Below are 18,184 nucleotides of genomic sequence, written 5' to 3'. Positions count from 1 at the left end.
CATATATAATTCAAATTTTTGTTATATGATTTGATTAAATAGAATAGGAACAGATATATTGAATGATTGTTAAAATTAATCAAATACATTAATTTTAAAATTTATAAAATTAAAAGGTTATCGGTATAACTAATTAATCAACTAGATGCATTTCCCGCTTTTGTTTAATTAATTTAAGGTATAATTACACTCCCTTATGACATTTGTTGTAATTGTACGTAGATTTCTTACAATTTGAAAAATTATATCTATTATTCATGAGGTTTGTTTCTATACATCTAACAAATAAGTTTCCATGTTACTCAAAATTCATCAAATTTACTGATATTAACAAAAAAAAATATAAATTAAAATTCATTTCTACCATCGATTGACTTATTGTGATTTATTGTAGGCAAAATAAATTATTTTCTGATTAAATTATCCTTACACATTTTCACACGTTAGTTAATACATATGAGAAGATATATCTTCACTATTATAAAATATAGTTTAGTCAGAAAAAAAGTATTTGACGTGCAATAAGTCAATCGAGGATAAATATCAATATTCATCTATTTTTTTATATATCAACAAATTCGGTGAGTTTTACTAATAGAGAGACTTATTTGTTAGACAAAAGCAAATACCAGGGATACTAGATATAATTTTTCAAATTACAGGAGATTTACGTATGATTATACCAAATTTCAGTACAAAAAGGTATAATTATTCCTTAATTTTAACAGTTTGGATTATATCACATAATTATAAGATTATAATTGAAGTAGATGACAATTTATTTATAAATTATTTATTTCAAAAGACATGTGAAAAGATTATGCACATTGTTTAAATACGTACATGTGGTCCATAATTAAATTTGCTATATTGGCTTAAAAAGAAATTCCACTAACTTTTCTTTTATTTCTTAATCGTAATAATAAAGAATATGGTTCCTAATTGTTAAAAAAAAAAAAAGCATGGGGAAATTGATATAAAAGAATATTCCTAAATAAAGATAATAGTAATTAAAAAGCATGAAAGCATAACAAATCCCAATCAGATTTGGGAGTATTCGTTAATAATTCATCACATTGTTGCAAAATTATTCTTCAATCTTCACATGGAAAATCCATGTTCACATTGGTTTTAAATATGGGAATTTTACGTAGTGGGAGTTTAGAAAGCAGGAGTTGAAGATATTAAATAATAGGCAGATTACGACCGGCTATTATGAGATTTGTCATAATTATAAATATTATCTTGTTGCAAATATTTTTGTATTAATTAATGGTCGTGATCTAATAAATATAATGGATTGTTACGAGGGAATATTTGTTAGACGATCGTCAATTTCAGGGATATTTATAAATTTTTAAATAACGAGATTTATTTATAATTATGATAAAATTTAGGAGAGTATGTTATAATTTACTCTTAAATCTAAGTTAATCATATGAAAAATATTTATAAAGAATAACGAATTAAATGACAAATATAATACTATTTAAATATTATTAATGGATTCAAACATATATAATTCACACAAATAATTTCCTGGAAGATGAGTTCTACGCGTCCAACTTAGGTGGTGAAGTAATTAATGTTAGAAAATTAGTGTTTTCTTGTCCGGAAAAATGATTAAAAGTTACAGGTTGGTAAATAATTATTACATCAATACCAATGACGTTTTAATCTAAGCATGGTTGAGACTAAGGTTGAGGATCCATATACAAATTTGAAATAATGGATTTTGAGTCTCAACGTATCTATGAGTATTTGTTTCATTTTGCATGAGTTTTTGTCTTATTTTATATGAATTATCGTAATTTATTTATAATTATATTGATGCATTGATTGAATCAAAAGTTATTACAATTCATTATTTAATGTTTTTGGTATAATACCAAAAAAAATATACTCGGTCTTAATCCTTGTTCACCTTAAAAAAAAATTATTATAATTATCAGCGAATATGATATATAATTTATATTATTCAATTTGACTAGTGTATTTTCATATGTGTTTTACACTTTAACATTGTACTTGGGGCGTATGTACGTACATGAATACATACTGCTATAATTGTTGAGTTAGAATTTTTTAAATAGCATACGCTAATTTTCTCATGTTATTTGGAGGTGTAAAAAAAATCCATTATTACAACTTGTATGATAAAAAATTTATTTGTACGTAAATATTTGTGCAATGCACCTAATTTTATGGTTTTTATTTATTTTATAATCTTGAACTTGTTCATAAAATCTTAATCTTAGCCTTAAAAAGAAAAAAAAAAAATCATCCCCAATAAGGAGAAAAAAAGAAAAAGAAAAAAGAGGACGTGAATGAAGACGTGCTAATCTAGGAATTAATAATACAACAAGGGCAAAGTCATAGATCCCCACCCGCGTTTCAAAATAATTAATAGGATTAAAAGCATATCTTATATTTATTAATTAACAACCTAACTATTCGAACTTCAAATACTCTTTATTTATTTATTTTTCTTTCATCCAACTCCCCAAAGAATAATTAAAAAACAATCATGAATTTTTATCTGTTTTTATTTCCATAAAATATTACAATTTGCTGCGTCTTGACTTATTTTTATTTATTTTGCATTAATACAAAAGAAGACTTCTGTTAGACAATCAATAATTTCGAGAGGTATTTATAATTTTTAAAAAAATAAAAAAATTTATTTATAATTATAATAAATTTTAGAACAAACAAATTTACCTAATATTTTATATCATTTTTGAGATTTTGATCCCTTCTCATATAAACAATTCATTGGATTCATCAAAGTACTTACACTATAACAACATTAATGCTTCCAAGAAATAACCACTCCAACATCCACAACGCATAGCCAACGCGTATGACTATATATATATATATATATGTGTGTGTATGAATCTGAACAAAGTCATCAGCGTGTTATGTTGAAGAGAGAGAGAGAGATCTAGAGAGAGAGACATATCACACTCCGAAGTGTAATGGGGAGTTACAATTATTACAGAATGTTTGGATGCTTCAACCGGAAGTTCAAAATCAGCGAGTGGCAGCCGCCGCCGGAGGTCGGGGAGGCGTTCCGGCGGTATGCGGAGGGGGCGGACCACATGACGGCGGATCAGTTGCTCAAGTTCTTGGTGGAGTACCAGCGGGAGGAGGAAGGCTGCTCCGCCGCCGACGCGGAGGCGATCATGCAAAAGGTCTTCCAGCGCCGCCACCAAACGAGCAGGCGCCGAGGCCTCACTCTTGACGACTTCTTCTACTTCCTCTTCCAAGATGATCTCAATGGCCCTATTAATCCTCAGGTACGTTTCTTCATATATTTCTCTATTTTCTACTTTTGCTCATTCCAAAATATTTATTTCCTATTATAAATTAGTTTTTCATTTATTTAGATGCCTTTTATGACCCCTTATTTAAATTTAATTAGAGAAAATAAAAGTTCTTTCTTATACATATATTTAATTAATCTCCACACACAGATATAGAAATTAAATTTGCGACGACTTCTCCTGACAAATAAATTTGCCTCGAAAGCTTCGCCCCAAAGTTTCGCCGTGTCTTTGCTACGGATATTACAACCATATTACAACCACCTTCATTTTCTTTTGTAGTATTTCAGCACTAAAATTACAGTTCCAGTTTAATGGGATAGGATGTTGAATGTTTCTATTTTTTTACAAATTTTTAAAATAATTTTAAAATTAGAAAAATTTAACATATTTAACCTTTTACTTTTTAAAATTTTCAAAATACTTTCAAAATGCTTTAAAAATTAAGAGAATTCAACATATTTGCTTCATGTCTAAGTTTTTATCATAAACTAGAGAGTAAGAACACGTGCAATGTGCATGTTTAGCTTTGTTGCTCACACTATTTTTTATGAAAATTTGAACATACATTAGTTCTAAATGTGTCAAAAATTTTCAATTTTGAAACCATTTTAAAATTTTCGTATAGTATAAGAGTAAATGTGCCAACTTTTTTCAATTTTGGGACCATTTTAAAAGTAACAAAAAAATATTGACTTCTTTATCCTACGATTAAAAGTATAATTTCATATATTTCAATAGAGAAGTAAACAATTTCATAAACTACACATTTCTCAAAAAATGTAAAAAATCAGAAATATCATCATGCATTTGGTTATCAGTTGCTCAAGCATATGGATGGGCAGCATAACAAGTAGACACAGACCAAAATCTGCTGAGAAATAATTCAGACATTATAGATGGAGATTGATTTAAACTTTACTTGACAAATTGTGTAATAATTGCAGGTCCATCATGACATGACTGCTCCATTGCAACATTATTTCATATACACAGGACATAATTCCTACTTAACTGGAAATCAACTGAGCAGTGACTGCAGTGAAATTCCCATCATTAGAGCTCTGGAAAATGGTGTTAGGGGCATAGAGCTTGATTTATGGCCTAATTCTGCAAAAGACAATGTTCATGTTCTTCATGGAAGGTAATGATCACAAACTTTCAAGAATTTGATCACGTTGTCGTTTATTCATAACCATCTTCTTTGCAATACTCTTTAACTGCTACAAGTCAAGAAAAGACATCATAGATCCTATGCATTCATCTGAACTTGTATTGTTCAAGAAATGTAAGGTTGTCGTAATTTGCAGGACGCTGACTGCGCCGATACCGCTCATGAAATGCTTGACGTCCATCAGAGATCACGCGTTCGTCAAATCTCCCTACCCCGTCATCATTACTTTGGAGGATCACCTCACTCCACAACTTCAGGCCAAAGTTGCAGGGGTGAGTAATTGAGTTTTGTTTAACCTTTAAATATATTCTGGTAGTTTTTCATTAATTCATCTGCATATTTTCCACCTATTTGGTTGTTGATATGGGTCCGGAATTTCATTTTTCTGTAGATGGTTACACAAGTATTTGGAGATATGCTGTATTACCCTGAGTCAGAAGGCCTGGAGGAATTCCCTTCGCCCGAAGCCTTGAAGCATAAGATTATACTCTCAACTAAACCTCCGAAAGAGTACCTTGCCTCAAGCTGTAACAAGGACGGAGAAACTAAGGATTCATCTGAGGACGAACAATTACTGAGGGAGACATCGGATCCTATTGCTGAAGCAGAGGCTGACGACAAGGTAAATCAGATTGGTAGTGATCAGGACGATGAAGATTGTGATGCTTCTCGACAAAAGTCAGGCACTCTGGCCGCACCAGAGTATAAGCGTCTCATAGCCATTCGGGCCGGGAATGCAAAAAATGGCTTGAGACATGCACTAAGAAACGGAGCGGATAAAGTTAATCGGCTTAGTTTGAGTGAACAGCGGCTTGAAAAGGCTGCAACACTGTATGCAACAGACGTCATAAGGTACATATCGTTGGTGTTTTGTACTATATATTTTGTTGAGTTTGATTATATTTAGAGCATGTAATTGTTGAACAGAACAGGGGTTATTGCATTCAGTCCATCCGGAACCCTTTGATCAGCTCTAGCTGCACAATAATGATTGTTCCTAAACTTTTATTTTGTAGGTTCACTCAGAAGAGTATTCTTAGGGTATTTCCTAAGAGTACACGGGTAACGTCATCGAATTTTAAGCCGACTGGAGGTTGGATGCATGGAGCGCAGATGGTGGCCTTTAATATGCAGGTTAATTTTGTAACCTCGTGCTGCCTCAACTGCATAGCTGATCCTAACAACAATTGACGCTTGTTCACATTGGCATCACACGATGTGTCGTTTTGTGCTAAACGCCTGTGTTTCAAACTTATTTTGATCAAACAGGGGTATGGAAAATCGCTTTGGATGATGCATGGACTGTTTAGATCCAATGGAGGATGTGGTTATGTGAAGAAACCTGATTTGCTTATGATGGGAGGTCCAGACAATGAGGTTTTTGATCCCAAGTTAACATTGCCTGTCAAGAAAACATTGAAGGTGAGTACTAAAACAGCTTGCACACCCTATTTGATTCATCCGATGACACAGTTTCCATAATCGATTGATCGTTCTGCTTTTATAGGTAACTGTGTTCATGGGAGACGGATGGCGTTTGGATTTCAGCCATACACACTTTGACGCATATTCACCACCGGACTTCTATACAAAGGTTTGTAAGAAATGTCTTAATTGTTTGTAGTAAATATTTAGAAGGTGACACCTTTTGTTGAGGATGGAAAAATTAAAATGATCGCACTTTCCCTGTCCTTGAAGAAATTATATAAACGGACCGTATGTAGATAACTTCCTATGATTCGTGGCTGCAGATATATATAGTCGGCGTACCAGCTGATGCTGCTAAGAAGAAAACAAGGGTGATAGAAGACGACTGGACTCCGTATTGGGACGAAGATTTCGCATTCCCATTAACGGTTCCGGAGCTGGCTTTGCTACGGATTGAAGTAAGGGAACACAATAGATCAGAAAAGGATGATTTTGGAGGGCAGACATGTTTGCCTGTGTCGGAATTGAGACCTGGGATACGGGCAGTGCCGTTGTACAATAAAAAGGGTCAGAAGTTTAAGTCTGTGAGGCTTCTTATGAGGTTTCAGTTTGAATGAAACTGCATCTTCCGTTGTCCTAATTGTGGTCCTCCACTCCATCTGTTGGATACAGATATGTTTTGCTTTCTGAGTCCATTTTTGGTTAATGTTAGTTTTGCATGCCTAGATTCTTGTACAGTAATTGCTGCAGTATGTAAGGAACAATGCAAACAAAATGGAATATGATATACGGTTCAGAGTCAAACTATTGTGCAACAGCAAAATGTAACAACAAAGTGTGATACACTTATTATGTAATTAATCACTTTATCTGAATTATATACTGATCACATAGTAATTATATTGTACTTTCCACATAATTAGTTTAGATCCAGTTAAATCTAATTTGAATTATAATTGTTCTTTTTAAAGGGACATTTAATAATTATTTTTGGATAAGTTCAACCACTGTATCTATTTTAAAAAATTAATAAAATATAGTACCATGATAACGATGGATGAGTTAACGGACCACCTAAGGGTGGATAGCCAAAGATCAGCGTGCAGAAAGTTAATTCCCCAAATTACTTTTTGAAGCAGGTAAATTGGACAAAATGATCATATTTTCTTGGTTGGAGGGGCTACAATGTATATTTTATAATTTGAAGGGGCAAAGTGTAATATTGTGTAGTTTAGATGATAAAGCGTAATCCATCCAAGTTGAAGTTTATGCATTTTTCCTATAAACAGTGTGGAGAAAGTGCCATTTGGCCCATTTCCAATGTTACGGGCTCAAAAGACGGAGCACATTTTTCAAATGATGCTATGATTTTGGGATAATTACCCGACATCTTTAAAATTTAGTGTAATTATATGATTTATTTTAATTTAAAAAATATATGTTATATTCTTGATATTTTTTTTATTTAATAAATATATTTTTTTATGTTAATCAAAATTCATCAAATTTGATGATATATAATAGCAATTTTTTTTAAAATTCATATTAGCCCTGATTGATTTATTATATATTTATTGTAAGTCAAATAAATTTTTTTAATCAAACTATCCTTATAAAAGTGAAAATATACCTCCTCACATGCATTAGCATATGAAGATGTATAAAGATAGTTTAATCAGAAAAAATTTTATTTAACTTACAATAAATATGTAATAAGTCAATCATAGGTAAATTTAATTTTCATTCATTTTTTTTCCTAGCATCAACAAGTTCGGTAAATTTTAATGTAATAGAGGAGAAATCTACTTGTTACTTGTTAGGCTGAAACATGTAATTTTTTAAATTATAAAATTTACGTATAATTACACTAAATTTTATGGAAAGACGATGTAATTTTTCCTATAATTTTTTCTGAGAGTGTTCTTCTGCAAATTATCTTAAATATTTGCTAATGTTGCTAAAATATGGGGCAAATGTAATTGCAAGGAAGTGGTCAAAATTTAATTGGTGAAATCTATTGTAGGCATGAAAAGTCTACTGTCGATTATATATTTACCTATGTATGATGTTATTTCATCAATTTTATACTTTTATAAAATAAAAATATTAATCGATAAATAAATTAAATATTGCCATATATACAAACTCATTATTAAATACTAGCCATTAATGGTGTGCATGCTACACTTTGCCTTTTCATCGTACTATAAAAAGTACTGAAACTTAACAATTATATTCGAACTTAATAATATTAAGTAATAATTAAATTGCCATAAAAATTATTATCTAACATTACAATTCAACGATCCCAATTTCAAGACTTCCTTTTGACCGAATCAGTTTATGATTAGACGAAAAACTTAAACGATTTATAAGTCTCAATAAGCTCCTCCCATATGAGATGCAATTTCAGGACAAAATAGTGAAATTTACTAAGTTAGAGCTGATAATACATTACAAATTGGGACATTGATCGAATCACAAGCTACATAATTTGACGTTGTTTATGGGAATGAAGCTATGTGACTGTCTCAGGTTCTTAATCGAGGGCTGATGAGGTGGCAGAATAACTCTCTATTAATTTATTAAAGTAGAAAATAAAATATTTATTGGTATTAATTTGAGAAATTATTGAATTATTGACTGGCTAACCGAAAAAACGAGACTATAATCCCGGGCAGAAGCAGCAATATATTACTTCCGGCGGAGCATTTCGCGACGGTACGTACGTAGAAGAGCAAAAACACCTGCGACAGCGTCGAGATCCGTGGCAAATTAATCCGCGGTCTCCCGACTTCCACTCTACCCACAATCAATGCATTACCCTGTTTCCGTCAATTCTGTTGATTATTTCCCTCCCCCTTCATTAATGCTTCCAGCCAAAATCAAAGGCGCATATTAATCCCGCACTGATCAACGCCGACCTGGATGTCGAAACAGACATACAGGGTGTGTTTCTGCTTCCGGCGACGGTTTAAGATGGCAGCGGCGGAGCCTCCGGCGGACGTGAAGGCAATCTTCAATGATTATTCGGAGAGCGGGACGATGAGCGTGGACCATCTCCGGCAGTTCATGGTGGAAGTGCAGGGGGAGGAAAAGGCGACGGTCGAGGATGCGCAGGAGGTGCTCGACAGCCTTCAGCATCTCAATATATTCCATAAGCGGGGGCTGAATTTGGAGGCTTTTTTTAAGTACTTGTTTGGGGATGCCAATCCGCCTCTTAATCCAAAACTTGGAGTAACTTTACCTCTCCCTTTAATTTTCATTTTTAATCATGTGTACATATCAATCGGGAAAATTCTTGTTCTGACGGGTTTGAACAGACATGAACCAAATATACAATAAGTGTAATATATTTGTTCCATACACTTATAATGTGATTAGTTTGATTCATAATAATAATAATAATAAACCTCAGTTTTATGCCTTTGTGGTATTAAGTTGGCTAACATTTATTGGTAAAAACGAGTACTTCATGAATTAGATAGTTGTTCATACGATATTTTCTACTATTGATGTGATCATGACTGCATATGGTCGATAATTTATAAGTATTCTAATTATGATTAATTTGAAATATTTTCAGGTTCACCATGATATGAATGCTCCGTTGTCTCATTACTTCATATACACTGGCCACAATTCGTATCTAACTGGGAATCAATTAAGTAGTGATTGTAGTGACGTTCCTATAATAAATTCACTAAAAAATGGCGTGAGAGTTATTGAATTGGATATATGGCCAAATTCCACCAAAGACAATATTAGTGTTCTGCATGGCAGGTATGTTTCAATTAATTTTTATGTTCCAATTGCTTTTGCTTTATATTACGGATAATTACAAAACATCTCTTCAAGTTTAGACATTAATTTAAACCACCCCCGAATTAAATTTGATCAATCCAACCAATCATGTTGCAACTACTATTGTAATTTTTATATAATTAGTTGGGGAAGTTGTAGTTTTAGTCCTCTAGGTATGGAGATGACAATTGAGTTACACACGAACTCATTTTGACAATTTTATCTTGTAATTTTAAAAAATTCACAAATTGAGAAAAATAATATCCTATATTCCCTAAATTGACTGGAGTTCACACACATTAATTAGCTGGTTACGTGCACTTTTCTAGCTATTTTTGCCTTCAAAAGTGTGAAATTCTTAAAATTATGTGACCAAATTGCCGAAATGAATTCATACAGGATTCAAATTGCCACCTGATCATACTTAAGGGACTAAAATTGCAATTTTTCCTGATTAGTCTTTCTCCGAAAACTGTCCACAGAATTAACCATGACTACTAATGAACGAAAAGTTGAAGAAAATGTGACTTGTCTGGTCATCATGGTCAACCCCTAGGGTTTATATAATTCTTTGAGATTTATGTTTCTTAGATATATAATTTGCGTGCATGCATGCATGCAGGACGCTAACAGCTCCCGTGGAATTCCTCAAATGTTTGACATCCATTAAGGAACATGCTTTTGTTGCATCAGAATATCCAGTTGTAATAACACTTGAAGACCATCTAACTCCTGAACTTCAGGCTTTAGCTGCCGAGGTAATTCATTAATTAATCATACAAGGTTTCATGATCAGCAGCCACCTACTCTCAATAGTTACAGGTACAATTGTATGTGGATTAATTCTGATCATGCATGTCTGTCTGAAGATGATAACTGAAACATTTGGAGAGATGCTGTTTACACCTGGTGATGAGTGCTTGAGTGAGTTCCCGTCCCCCGAATCTCTTAAGAGAAGGATTATGATATCTACCAAGCCGCCGGAAGAGTACAAAAGCACCGGTGAAGATAAGGTGTGTGGTTTTAGTCCCGTAACTTATTAGGGTCTAGAATGATCCTTTACCTTTTCCAATTTGTCGATTTTAGGACGAAATTTTCAGAGTTGGAATTTTGGTTTGTAGGAATTTGATGAAGATGGGGAGGAAGCAGAATATGAATGCGGTGAAGATGTGGCAGCAGAGTATAGGCGTTTGATCGCCATTCATGCTGGGAAGGGGAAGGGGGCAGTGGGCGACCGGGTGAAGGTGGATCCTGATAAAGTCAGACGACTCAGCTTGAGTGAGCAACAGATAGAGAAGGGCGTCACGACACATGCCTTTGAAATTGTCAGGTACTAATTAAAGTTGCTTTTTTTTTCTTATTATTAAGTCTGGAGAGCATGATCAATTTCCTTATAAAAATCGGTAGGAGGCTTAAAGTAAGAACGAGACTAAAAATGTACAGAACCTAAGTTATGGGATGAAAATTGAAGGACTTTTTGTAATATACCCTGATGTAGGAGTGTTGGTTATGTCTCTTTGCTTTCTTGCGACAAGAAAAATGTAGGAGATGCAACATATAGGTTGTAATGAATGGCAGAGAGAGCATGGAAATTCCTACATATAAGCTTCAGATGTAAGAAATACTCTTAAGCACTACTGCGACTCTCACCAATCCAAGCAAATATTCATACAAAACTCAAGTTTTTTTTAGATAATCTAGTCAAACATTTCTCATCCTTGTTAATTTGCTTCAGGTTTACACATAAGAACTTGCTGAGAATCTACCCAAAAGGCACACGTGTCGATTCATCCAACTTCGATCCCCTAACCGCATGGATGCATGGAGCACAACTGGTCGCGTTCAATATGCAAGTAAGCACACAATACCGTAATTTCACGAGTGTCCGTGAAAATTCACCCAAATTTGATGAAAAAACAGTATGACATGTATATGATTTCTGCAAGTATATATGGTCTTTGTGTTTTCCTCCACATTTTCGCTAGAGGTACAAACGTTGTTACACGTTTGAGCTTGTGCACGTAGTAAACTTGTGGACGTTGATAACAAACTTTTACCATTTTCTCGATAGGGTTATGGACGAGAACTTTGGATGATGCAAGGAATGTTCAGGGCAAATGGTGGTTGCGGATATGTTAAAAAACCAGAGTTCTTGTTAGGACATGATGGAAGGGTCTTTGATCCTAAAGCTGCAATACCAATTAGAACTACTTTGAGAGTATGGTGAAATTAGGTTTTGTGTTCATTACCTTCTATATATATACTGTTCTCTTCATTTTACTCAGACATCCTTAATTTTTACGAAACAGGTGACTGTATATATGGGTGAAGGATGGTATCATGACTTTAATCATACACATTTTGACAGTTACTCTCCTCCTGATTTTTATGCAAAGGTAATTCCACCTGCTTCTGCTTCTATGTTAGGGAATTTCAAGACAGACGGTGCAACGAGCAGAAAAAATCAGACATAAGAACATAAGTTAGTAGATTTCCTAAGTGGTCTTCTATCTATCCTCAGGTGGGAATTGTTGGTGTGCCAGTTGATTGTATGATGAAGAAAACAAAGACTATTGGAGATAATTGGATACCGACTTGGGATGAGGTGTTTGAGTTCCCGATAACGATTCCTGAACTAGCCCTGCTTCGGATTGAAGTACACGAGTATGATATGTCTGATAAAGACGACTTTGCAGGGCAAACGTGCCTGCCGGTTAGGGAGTTAAGACAAGGTATCCGAGCGGTTCCTCTTTGCTCGCAAAAGGGAGAGCAGTACAAGTCCGTGAAGCTGCTTATGCGCTTCGAGTTTTTTTGATAACGGAACGAATTAATTAGTCGCTTTAAAGTTGTTTTCGTGTTCTCGTTTTGATCAGATTAAGAGGTAATATAATTAGTATGTGCATGCAACTGTATATATTGTGTTGCTTTTTGTTAAGCGACGAGGAATCTGTCTTTCCCCTCTATTCAGACCAGCGTTTTGTTTGTCCTATGCTGTACGGATATTTAAATTGGTTAAAAATGAAATAATATAGCTTTGCAATAGCTGCAAAAGATCTATTCCGATAATTTTTTTTCCAACTCTCTTCATTTCAAGTAGTTCTTAGGAATAGATGACTAATTAACACTTTCTGATTTAAGTAGAGTTTGCATAGTTCATATGTTTAATGTCTTTGATCAGACAATCCAAGTTAGCATAGGATGATCCTCCTTCACTTATTGATTTTCTTGCCAATCTTGCAATGTCTTTTGAAGATTTCAAGAACTCCTCCCTCCTAACTTCCATCAGTTCCCTCACCGCCTTCTCGACCGTTTTTCGATCACAAATGTCTTTCATGTCCACTCCAACTCTCCACACCTCCTCCACAAGCCTACTATTCACTTGCTGATCAGCATAAAACGGCCAGCAAATCATCGGTACCCCTTCATAAATACTCTCAAGAGTCGAGTTCCATCCACCATGTGTTAGAAACCCACCCGTTGCAGGGTGGGATAGGACTTCCTCTTGTGGAGCCCAATCCACCACCTTCCCACTTTTCCCACTTCCCTCTATTAACTCGGTTGGAATCCGGCACCCAGCCGTCAAGTTAGCCGGTACGACCCATAGGAAGGGCTTCCCACTATTAACCAAACCATACCAAAATTCCACTAGTTGTTGGCTTTTCAAAACAGTCATATTGCCAAAACTCACAAAGACCACAGACTTCAGAGGCTGATCATCCAGCCACTCGATGCAGCTTCTATGCTGTTCATTAAGGCTGTTAGGACTCCAAAGAGGCCTAAAGTATCCGTGCAACGGCCCAATCACGTAAAGTTTAGGGAAGTTGGCACGAATACGTGCTAATGCCGGTTCTTCCAAGTCTTCCAAAGTGTTGAGAATTAGGCTGTGGGCGCCAGTGGCACGATGAGTCTCCGAGACGACATGCTGAAGTTGAGGATCCGCTGCATCCTCCACACGACAAAAACTCGGTAGGTCACGTACCCTAAGAACTCGTTCCATCCCTGGAATATTTTCAACTAATCTATCCATGTCGCTATCCTCTGCAAGTTTTAGTAAAGGATTTATTAAACAGAAACCTGTTTAGATGTAAATATATATTGTAGTACAAATTTATCAAACATGAGAGATTACCTTTGAGAGGAAGCTCGCCGGCCTGAATGAGCTTAGGGACACAGAACAATGTCCAGAAGCAAGTAGCGCTAAACGGGCGAAAAAGTACTGTCGGAATCCCAAAATTCTGAGCGATATCGATAGTGAAAGACATGATTCCATCAGCAATGATGCATGTCAAGGGCGCCCTGCTGTTGGAACTCAGGGCCCTGGATTTCAGTACATTTCTGAACTGAGGTTTCGTTGTGACATTTATGGAGTCAAACAGTTCCTTAACCCTGTCGCCTGTTCTTGGATGATCCAAAGGCAAACCATCTGAAATTGCCTGGAAGTAGAAGGCAGGATAACGTGCAAAACGCAACGAAATTTGATCGAAACGAGGGCCTGTTTGGATGTGATCCGGGATTAAAAAAGTAATCTGGAAGCCAGAAATGGAGAAGATTTCAGCTAGGTTTAGCATCACATTGACATGGCTTTGAACAGGGAATGGAAAAACTAGTACGTGAGGAGGAACTGACGTCGACCCTTGTTCCATACTATGATTCTTTTCCTGCTTCTGTCTGCTTATAATATACATGTAATCTTGTCCGAACTAAAATCTATAAAGACAGACAATGTGTATGAATATGCAGTAAACACGAATTTTTTCTTTTTATTGTATTTAAATAATTGCTAGCTCCTTTCTGTTTGCACAATTATTTCATCCCTCCATGTTTACAGGGATATTTCTTGATCACACTCTTGACAAGATTCATTGGTAGTTGTTTGGGCTAGTTCTTCGTGCTCGATCAAATACCTTTCTTGGTCGGATACTGATAGCAAATTCATGCCCAAAACTTGGGGAAACTAATCAAGATGGTTAAGTTCCGACGTGTACAAATATATGTCGTCACTATAAGAATTATAATATTTAACTACGGTTAAGTGATATGATTAATAATAAATAGCCGTAACAAATAGTTATTGACCACGATCATACAACAATTGTTGACCCTGATTTGTGAGAGGGTGACTAAAACATTTGCCATGATTTGTTTTGTCCATGGCTCTTACCATGACAAACAACTTTTTTATGGTAGAAATTAAAGCTAGTTTTTTGCATTGATTTTATTTAATCGTAGTTAATAATAGTCATTTACCATATTTTTTACAAGTACATGAAGTCCAATCAAGCATTGGTGCCCATCAGTAAGAATCAATAATTATTATACTTTTTTTTCTTAAGGGCAATCTTTGACGAGCTCTCCTCATATTTGATATGATTATATATACTTCTCATTATTTGGATAATTACCACTATTCTCTTTATTTTAACAACTAGCACATTTCGTTAAATTTTCGTCAATTTTTAACCAAATGTGGGCTATAAATTATAATTTATTTGTTTTTTAAGATTTTTTAATTTTTTTATTAAATGCCATAACACAAAAGGAGCAAGAATGAAATTTCAGCTGGTAAGATTTTTTTTTATAATTTTTAGATTTTCTTTATAAAAAAGGTGGCAAAGACAAAGTGGACATTTTTAAATCTTCATTCAAAAATTACAAAATTTTATCAAACGTCAGAAAGTATTGATAATTTTTTAAATAAATAAGAAATATTTATAATTAAGCAAAATCTAAAAAAAATAATTGTAATTTACCCTTTTTCTGAATTAATTTCCTGTGACAGCAATAAACATGACAAACTATAATTGATGAGGGGCAGTAATTTCACCCTAAGTAGTGGTAATAATACTGATAAGTATTTTTCTTATTTATTACGTAGATATGATAAACAGAATAGACTAAGGTTTAAGGATAAGATTCATGATTCATTGCATTCGTGGTATTGATGATCCTGTCTTTTATAATCATTCTGAATTTCCAATTTACATTTACTCTACTACGCTGCTATCATCTCCAAATACTAAAATTGAATCCTCAAAACTTTTTATCTAACTATCTTTTTATTTTTCTTTTTAATATGAGTCACATGTATGTGTAAATATTTATTTATTATTATTATAATTTCTATTTTGTTGTATATTTGTGATGCGGCATGGAATACAATTAATATTCTGTTGTACAAGGTCTTCTCCATTATGTGAACGTTACAACTTTATTTTTAAAAAGACGATTTGTTAAGGAGAAGAGACACTGGAAGAAGGACTGGGCTTCGTGGTCTTTAGAGCCGAGGCACCGCATCAGACTAGTTTTATAAAACAACAACAACCTCCAGAATATTTACTGTCAAAGAATAATACAGTCATCACTATTTGAATAGTTTAGTGTGATTTTCTTTATCTGTGTCAATCGCGTTGTAGGTCACCTATTTACTTTCGGAATCACTCACTAGCTGTAATAACATCAGTAATTTGTTATCATTATCTATATATATGTACGTATATATGCTTAGACACAAAACTATTCACATACTAACTTAATTTTTGATACATGAAGATTAAATTAATAATATAATTAATCACTTTCATGTACCCCACAGGCCTTGACATGTACTTTGATAATTTAAATAAAAACAAGATAAAAAGGGCAAAAGCAAAATTATAAAAGAAATAAGTCTATTCCAATAATCAAGAAAGCCTCATTTATATATATATATATATATATATATATATATATATGGTAGAAGGTAAGCTATCTATTCTTTTCATAACCTTTATACTCTAAAAGTGATTTGATTTGATTGTTGAAATGGCTTAATTGGGACACTTTTTTTACTTTTATTGTACTTAAGGTTGCTCATTATTGCATTATCCATTGAATTTTTGGCCACCTCACAACCCCAATTTTTCATTTATGTATAATCAATTATATTAATATTTATGAATATAAATCATAAAGATTGGATTATAATCAACAGTAAGCCAGTAAAATATGATAATTGCACAATAACTACATGAAATTTAGATAAAATTACACTTTTAGTCTCATAGAATATAAGGTCCAATGCTTTTAGTCATATGTTTACGAAATATTCAAAATAGTTCTAAAATTGAGAAAACTCAACATATTTAATTTCATGTCCAAATTTTCATAATTAAAAAAATAGATGATACGGGCACGGGCAATGCACAAACGAACACACACATTACACCTATCATTGCCATCTATTTTTTAACGAAAACTTATATATGAGACTAAATGTATTTAATTTTCTCAATTTTGAGACCATTTTGAAAATCTCCTAAAACAGATGATCAAATGTGTCTAATTTTCTTAATTTTAGAATCATTTTAAAAATTTCATAATATTTAGGAGTAAAAGCATTAACTTCCTATCACATACGACTAAAAGTATAATTTTAGTTGAAAATTAGATAAAAGAAATCATATTCTAATGGAATTCAAATCCAAAATCTTAATAATCTTGATATTTGGTGCTTTTCTAACTACAAGAAAAAATAATATAAACAATAAAATAATAAGCCACAATGTTGAAAATTATTACTATATAAAATTAGTGACATGTATATAATAATAAATTATATTTTCTATTGTTATATTATTAATATCAATTATAACCTTTTCTATTATTTTCTCAGAGTATTTATTCCTATGACAAGAATAGTATGTAACTTTATTCTTTTTGGTTAATATATCATTGCATAATATTTAATTATTTTTTAGGATAAATTATAATAAATTTTTCTAAAATTTTTCGTAACTATAAATATTTTATCATTGTTTAAAAGTACAAATACTGCTGAAATACCTTAACAAACACCTCCTATAATGGGATGTCGCAAGGGGTATTTATAAGGGTATTTGTAATTTTAAAAGGATATTTATAAATTTTGTAATAATAAAAAATATTTATAATTATGATAAATATAAAAAAAAAACCCTTATAATTTATTATTATTTTTTTGCATAGAAATGTATCCCATTTATGTAGTTCTGTGTGAACTGTTGGACTATACTGTAGACAAAATGGGAGGTGGTGGGCGGCGGCGGCGGGTCACCGGCCAACAATAAAACCCACCACCTCTCCTCCACCACACCCCACGGCTTGCTACACATTGATTCCTACATTTACTATTCATCATTGTGCAGTAAATATATTTGGAAAGAAATAAATAAAAAATTCAAATTTGATAACCGAATAATTTAATAAATTCACACTCAGCTATTAATTAATTTTTATATATATTGATGTTGGTATCTGATTGGCACCGCTGTTTTAGAATTATGGTGCCCAATATATGGGGATGGGGCCCATATGAGCAAAGGGGATGAAATTATTTGATCTGGGCCCCACACGTGTCACTTCTTGAGTGGATCACTGGATTTAATAGACTGCTTTTAATGAGAGCTTCAAAGTCAATTCTCCCAACGTCTAG

The 18,184-nt window shown here is 33.3% G+C and overlaps 3 protein-coding genes across 3 annotated transcripts; 2 read left to right on the top strand and 1 right to left on the bottom strand.

The window, feature by feature from the left end:
- Window positions 1-2,894: 2,894 nt before the first annotated feature.
- LOC105167050 (phosphoinositide phospholipase C 6) lies at window positions 2,895-6,735 on the top strand. The gene is made up of 8 exons (XM_011086606.3): window positions 2,895-3,302; window positions 4,277-4,473; window positions 4,640-4,775; window positions 4,895-5,355; window positions 5,520-5,637; window positions 5,773-5,925; window positions 6,011-6,097; window positions 6,255-6,735. The coding sequence occupies exons 1-8, from the start codon at window positions 2,982-2,984 to the stop codon at window positions 6,546-6,548; spliced, it is 1,767 nt and encodes a 588-aa protein (XP_011084908.1). The 5' UTR covers window positions 2,895-2,981; the 3' UTR covers window positions 6,549-6,735.
- A 1,938-nt stretch (window positions 6,736-8,673) lies between these two features.
- Window positions 8,674-12,786, top strand: LOC105167049 (phosphoinositide phospholipase C 2-like). Its single transcript, XM_088882677.1, has 9 exons — window positions 8,674-9,168; window positions 9,518-9,714; window positions 10,358-10,493; window positions 10,605-10,748; window positions 10,857-11,065; window positions 11,471-11,588; window positions 11,807-11,953; window positions 12,045-12,131; window positions 12,257-12,786. Exons 1-9 carry the CDS (start codon window positions 8,860-8,862, stop codon window positions 12,548-12,550), a joined length of 1,641 nt encoding a protein of 546 aa, XP_088738803.1. The 5' UTR covers window positions 8,674-8,859; the 3' UTR covers window positions 12,551-12,786.
- Window positions 12,787-12,868: 82 nt separating this feature from the next.
- Window positions 12,869-14,378, bottom strand: LOC105167206 (7-deoxyloganetic acid glucosyl transferase). The gene is made up of 2 exons (XM_011086828.3): window positions 13,865-14,378; window positions 12,869-13,773 (listed from the first exon to the last, which is right to left on the bottom strand). The coding sequence occupies exons 1-2, from the start codon at window positions 14,376-14,378 to the stop codon at window positions 12,869-12,871; spliced, it is 1,419 nt and encodes a 472-aa protein (XP_011085130.3).
- Between the last annotated feature and the right edge of the window lie 3,806 nt (window positions 14,379-18,184).

The sequence above is a fragment of the Sesamum indicum genome, linkage group LG7 (assembly GCF_026168435.1).
Source record: "Sesamum indicum cultivar Baizhima isolate 11 linkage group LG7, ASM2616843v1, whole genome shotgun sequence".
Classification (NCBI taxonomy): Eukaryota; Viridiplantae; Streptophyta; class Magnoliopsida; order Lamiales; family Pedaliaceae; genus Sesamum; species Sesamum indicum.
Note: the sequence above shows the minus strand (reverse complement) of the source record. Positions and strands in the feature narration are given on the sequence as shown.

Excerpts from the sequence above, each read along its gene's own strand:
- LOC105167049 (XM_088882677.1), top strand. The coding sequence starts at position 8,860 with ATGTCGAAACAGACATACAGGGTGTGTTTCTGCTTCCGGCGACGGTTT. Across the intron at positions 11,589-11,806 it reads TGGTCGCGTTCAATATGCAA|GGTTATGGACGAGAACTTTG; the intron begins GTAAGCACACAA and ends TTTTCTCGATAG. Across the intron at positions 12,132-12,256 it reads CTCCTGATTTTTATGCAAAG|GTGGGAATTGTTGGTGTGCC; the intron begins GTAATTCCACCT and ends ATCTATCCTCAG.
- LOC105167050 (XM_011086606.3), top strand. The coding sequence starts at position 2,982 with ATGGGGAGTTACAATTATTACAGAATGTTTGGATGCTTCAACCGGAAG. Across the intron at positions 4,474-4,639 it reads GTTCATGTTCTTCATGGAAG|GACGCTGACTGCGCCGATAC; the intron begins GTAATGATCACA and ends CGTAATTTGCAG. Across the intron at positions 5,638-5,772 it reads TGGTGGCCTTTAATATGCAG|GGGTATGGAAAATCGCTTTG; the intron begins GTTAATTTTGTA and ends TTGATCAAACAG.
- LOC105167206 (XM_011086828.3), bottom strand. The coding sequence starts at position 14,378 with ATGGAACAAGGGTCGACGTCAGTTCCTCCTCACGTACTAGTTTTTCCA. Across the intron at positions 13,774-13,864 it reads CGGCGAGCTTCCTCTCAAAG|AGGATAGCGACATGGATAGA; the intron begins GTAATCTCTCAT and ends TAAAACTTGCAG.